Source organism: Triticum dicoccoides, chromosome 2A, assembly GCF_002162155.2.
Source record: "Triticum dicoccoides isolate Atlit2015 ecotype Zavitan chromosome 2A, WEW_v2.0, whole genome shotgun sequence".
In the NCBI taxonomy this organism is placed as follows: Eukaryota; Viridiplantae; Streptophyta; class Magnoliopsida; order Poales; family Poaceae; genus Triticum; species Triticum dicoccoides.
This window is the reverse complement of record NC_041382.1, coordinates 513,792,801-513,798,182: the sequence shown is the minus strand read 5'-3', so window position 1 is coordinate 513,798,182 and position 5,382 is coordinate 513,792,801. Positions and strand designations below refer to the sequence as shown.

General features: G+C 48.1%; 1 protein-coding gene across 1 annotated transcript; it reads right to left on the bottom strand.

Moving 5' to 3' along the window:
* Nucleotides 1-3,039: 3,039 nt before the first annotated feature.
* Nucleotides 3,040-5,138, bottom strand: LOC119355105 (small RNA-binding protein 11, chloroplastic-like). The gene is made up of 4 exons (XM_037621891.1): nucleotides 4,889-5,138; nucleotides 3,788-3,856; nucleotides 3,586-3,692; nucleotides 3,040-3,308 (listed from the first exon to the last, which is right to left on the bottom strand). The coding sequence occupies exons 1-4, from the start codon at nucleotides 5,019-5,021 to the stop codon at nucleotides 3,198-3,200; spliced, it is 420 nt and encodes a 139-aa protein (XP_037477788.1). The 5' UTR covers nucleotides 5,022-5,138; the 3' UTR covers nucleotides 3,040-3,197.
* Between the last annotated feature and the right edge of the window lie 244 nt (nucleotides 5,139-5,382).

Genomic DNA, 5,382 nt, shown 5'->3' with positions numbered 1-5,382 from the left:
CCCCCCTAGGGGCCCTATATATAGTGGGGGGAGGGAGGGCAGCGGTACCCAAGCCCTTGGCGCCTCCCTCTCCCCTCGTAACACCTCTCTCTCTCTCGTTGGAGCTTGGCGAAGCCCTGCCGAGATCACCGCTGCTTTCACCACCACGCCGTCGTGCTGCTAGATCTCCATCAACCTCTCCTTCCCCTTGCTGGATCAAGAAGGAGGAGACGTTTTCCCACCCGTACGTGTGTTGAACGCGGAGGTGCATTCCGTTCGGCGCTTGGTCATCGGTGATTTGGATCACGACGAGTACGACTCCATCAACCCCGTTCTCTTGAACGCTTCCGCTCGCGATCTACAAGGGTATGTAGATGCACTCCCCTCTCACTCGTTGCTAGATGACTCCATAGATTGATCTTGGTGATGCGTAGAAAATTTTAAAATTCTGCTATGTTCCCCAACACTTACTTCAACAAACCTCCTACTTATGATTAACCCTCCCGCAAGCATCCGCAATTACGAGAAAAGTATTAAGAATAAATTCCAACCATAATATTAAACTTTTGGATCCAATCGGTTCCTTACGGAATAGCGCATAAACTGGGGTTTAAGCTTCTGTCACTCTCGCAAAACATCATCTAATTGCTACTCCATAGTGCATTCCCTTAGGCCCAAATATGGTGAAGTGTCATGTAGTCGACTCACATGACACCACTAAGTAAATCACAACATACATACTATCAAAATATCGAACACATATCAAGTTCACATGATTACTTGCAACATGATTTCTCCCGTGACCTCAAGAACAAAAGTAACTACTCACAAATGATAATCATTCTCAAGATCAGAGGGATATTAAATAGCATAATGGATCTGAACATATATTTTCCGCCATACAAACCATATAGTAATCAACTACAAGATGTAATCAACACTACTAGTCACCCACAAGCACCAATCTATAGTTCCGGTAACAAGATTGAATACAAGAGATGAACTAGCGTTTGAGATGAGATGGTGATGTTGAAGATGTTGATGGATATTGCCTTCCCCAAGATGGGAGAGTTGTTGGTGATGATGATGACGATGATTTCCCCCTCCGAAAGGAAAGTTCCCCCGGCGGAATCGCTCCGCCGGAGGGCAAAAGTGCTCCTGCCCAAGTTCCGCCTCGAGACGGTGGCGCTCCGTCCCGAAAGTCCTCTCTCTATTTTTTCTAGGTCAAAATGGCCTATATACCAGAAGATGGGCACTGGAGGTGGGCCTGGGTGAGCACAACCTACCAGGGCGCGCCAGGGCTCCCTGGCGCGCCCAGGTGGGTTGTGCCCACCTAGTGGGCCCCCTCTGGTACTTATTTGCTTCAATTCTCAAATAATCCATAAAAAATCTCCGTGAAGTTTTAGCTTGTTTGGAGTTGTGCAGAATATGTGGCTTGACGTAGCCTTTTCAGGTGCAGATTTCCAGCTGTCGGAATTCTCCCTCTTTGTGTATACCTTGCATTTATGAGAGAAAAGACATTAGAATTACTCCAAAAAGCATTATTATGGATGAAAACATTATAAATAACAATAAGAAAACATGATGCAAAATTGACGTATCACGCCACCTCGACAGGGCGCTCGCTGGCCGCCGCGAGCTGCGCCACGGCGGGGCTCCGCGCGCTCGCCGCGGACCCGGACACGTGGCGCGCGTTCTAACTTGCCGAGTGGCCGTCCCTCGCGGCCCAGCACGTGCTCCTCTCCGCGGTGCCGCCGCGCCGCCTCTTCGCCGACGCGTCCCCTTTCCTGTGCCCGGCGCCGGCGGGCTCCCCGCGAGGCTCGTCTCCGTGGTGGACGTGGACTACAGGGGCGCGCCCGTGCTGTCCCGCGTGGTGGACACGCCCGCGTCGTCGTCGTGGTTCCTCAGCTCGCCGTTCCGCGTCGAGGCCGTGGACTGCAAGTAGTCGGCTCCAGTGGCGGCGGCGTTCTCTCTGGCGGAGCTCGAGCTGAGCTGGGTGGTCATCGACCCCGCCCGTGGCTGCGCGGTGAGCGTGTCGAGCCGGCGGGCGGTGGCCTTGGGCCGGCACTGGTACATCGGCGAGACGCCGGTGCAGTTCGCGGTGGTGCTGGGCGGGTGCAACTTCAAGACCACCGTGGCCTGCTCCGAGGAGGTTGGACACGTCAGCGAGGTCAGCCTCGCCGCGGAGAACGCCGAAGGCGCGGCGGTGAGCGGCGAGGGTGCCCTCCGGCTTCTGGCCGCGGCAATGGAGGGCCGGAGGAGGGGAGGCGAGAGAGAGCGGGAGGAGGCCAAGGCGAGGTACGAGGTGTTCGTCAGGAGCAAGAAGGGGAGGAAGGAGAGCAAGGCGCGAAGAGAGGTGCTCATAGACCTGTGCTGCTCCGCCGCCAGCGCCGTCGCCGTGCTGGCCTTCTTCGCCACCGTCGTGCTCCGGTGACAAGTTCTTTTTGCCACCGACGGACGGATCCAGCAATGAGTTTATTCATGCATGATGTAGGTGCACAGTAGGCATCATGCGGGAAATGAATTGCTTTGTGTAAGATTCCTATATGGTATTTCTGCGCTCCAAATAAGACGGCATCAAGCAAGAACTAACGTATCCCGCAAAAAAAAGCAAGAACTAACGTGTATTTACATCTTCTCCCTGGCAGCTAGAGTGTGTACATCCATTCTAGTGACAAAGTTTTCCTCCTAATAAATTTAGGTGAAAATGACAGAGAAGTGGAGAGACAGAAAAATCTGCCATGCAATGTGTGACATTCAAACGACACAGTTCTCCGTCCTTAGGTATGGGGGGAAAAGTATCTACCATTGAGTGCATTGGCAGCCACAGTACGCAAGTACGATCAAAATCTACTGTTCCCCCACCTACAGCAATTAATGAAGTTTCTTTGAAGTACTCCTGCTAAGTAGGAACAGCAAAGCACTGGCTCCAGGACAGCCATGGGGAAAACATTGTTCTAGCACAGGATTGTATCAGACACCTGTCGATGTCGACGAGGTTAAAGAGCAGGAACATTATCTGATATGCTCTTGGATCTGTTGTTCTTGCAGAACATAAAATTCAACACAATATTACGCGTCGATTACATTAAAAAATTATGTTCTTGCAAAACATAAAATTCAGCATAATTACACATCGGCTTTTCTCTAAGAGCATCGCAATCTACTTTATTTACATTATTTTTTAAGCAACAAGCATCAGCACAACACGCATTTTTTCAGGTGTTGCCGACTGGCTTAGGAGGGCCTCTTGCTATTGGAACTACGTCTGCGGCACGGCCCTGTTTAGCCTTTGCAATGTCGACATATATAACTCGCCCATTAAGTACCTGTTGCAAGCTTGCATTGCTCAGCTCTTCTTCTTTTTCAAATGGAGCGGCAAAAATACAGATTACTACTCCCTCCGTCCGAAAATACTTGTCATCAAATGGATAAAAGGGGATGTATCTAGATGTATTTTAGTTCTAGATACATCTCTTTTTATCCATTTTGATGACAAGTATCTTCGGACGGAGGGAGTAATATATTGAACTAGCAACAGCACTATAGTGATAAACGCACGGTTCCTCCTAGTTTTCGAAAGAAGAGAAGAAAATAAAAACTTGCCTTGCTGTTCATCTCTTCCCGTGCTTTATTGGCCTCTTCCTCGGAGGCAAATTTCACAAAGCCGAATCCTTTTGATCGGCTGGTCATCTTATCCGTGACAATGGTTGCTGAGCTCGAATAATAACAAGTTGCAACTTGGATCGTAACAAGAAGCAAAACAACTAGCAGTGGAAGTTTGTTCTGGCAAGGGATGAGGATAAACCTTCTAATACTTGGCCATAACGCGTGAAAGCTTCTGCTAGGCTGTCTTCCGTTGCAAATTGTGACAAGCCTGTAAAATGATTAGAAACTAGAACTATGTCAGAGATGCATTTACTAAATTGCATATAACAACTGTATCCAACCGAACTGATCCCAACGAATCTCAAATATGTAGGTTCTTCTATACAGTAATAATTTTCAGCTTGGATGGGTTGAGAGAAAATATTTTTTATATCAATCAACTGAGAAATATATTACTAAACCCAGAGTACTTGCAAGAAGAACATGAAATGAACTGAAACTAGTATGTTAAGTGTTAACCGATGATCGTTCATTGTAAATCAGCAGCAACTAACAAGAGCTTATATGTTGTAATAAAATCTACTCATATTGATAGGGAAATTTTGAAGTTACAATAGTAAAGTTGACCTTAGTAATGTATAACAAATGCTAGTTTGAATTACTTCAGCTCTTTTAGTTAAATTTACCTTTTTCGGAAAGATAGTAAACCCCCTTTTAATCAAATTTACCTAAGTAACCTGATCGCTCATATGGCATTTATAATGGAGCAATAAGTATTCCATGTTTATATGGTTATAAAATCACAAGAGTGTAAGCCCCCTACATGGCAGGTCCTACTCACTGTTGGCATATCGGAGGCAGGCATTTTCGGAGTAAAAAACGAAGATATATAACATTTGGTTACCCATATTGACCTGATAAAGAAAATCTCTGCAAAAGATGGGCTCCATCTCCTAAACTTATTCCCGAGAACATTAGTTGTCACTTAAGCTAGCAAAACAAAATGAGTAACCACGTATGGCAAAGCATCTATTGAAGACCACCACAAGTAAAACACATGCAGCTGCACTGGTAAATAGCACTATTGCAATTTGTCGAACAAGGCATGAAACTGCTGCCCACACGAGCATTTCGTCAAACACTTGCTATGCATGCATCCACGGAGCCACCTGCGCATTCACACGCTTCTGGTAACCACTGCACGCGTGAGAGTGGAGAGCGAACAGCGGGTTGATATGAGACTGGCCGGGGATGCGACGTAAGGGGGGATGTGGGCGAGTGGATGGGTGAAGACTTTAACCTCCGATGAAGAGCTTGTGTGTGATACCGCGAGAGTGCGTGAGGAGCAGCGGGCGCGTGGTGGCGCCGGCAGGGCTCCTCGTGGAGGTGGAGGCCAGGCGGCGGGAGGCTTCACGCAGCGCCGCCATGGCCATGGCTCTGCCCTCTTTCCTTTCCTTGGGGAAGCCGGGGGGACGGAGCCGGGAGAAGCGGGCGGCCAGATCGTCGCTAGGTCTAAGAGAACTGGGAGCTGTCGCGGGGCAGAAATCGTACTACCTCCAGTTTTAAAAAAACATCAGTTTCTCATGGAAATCGGAATCGGAATACTCCAATTCGCACCTTTTTTGCTGCAGAGAAAGGAGTAGAGAACTCAAAATAGACCTGGAGAACGGCCTCTTCGGTTCGAAAAGTTCTCATGCAAAATTTGATTGCATCTCATAAAATAGAATGTGAGGTCACTTTGAAGTACCTTTTATAGAGTATTCTCCATTGACTTAACTTGCTGAAAGTACTCCC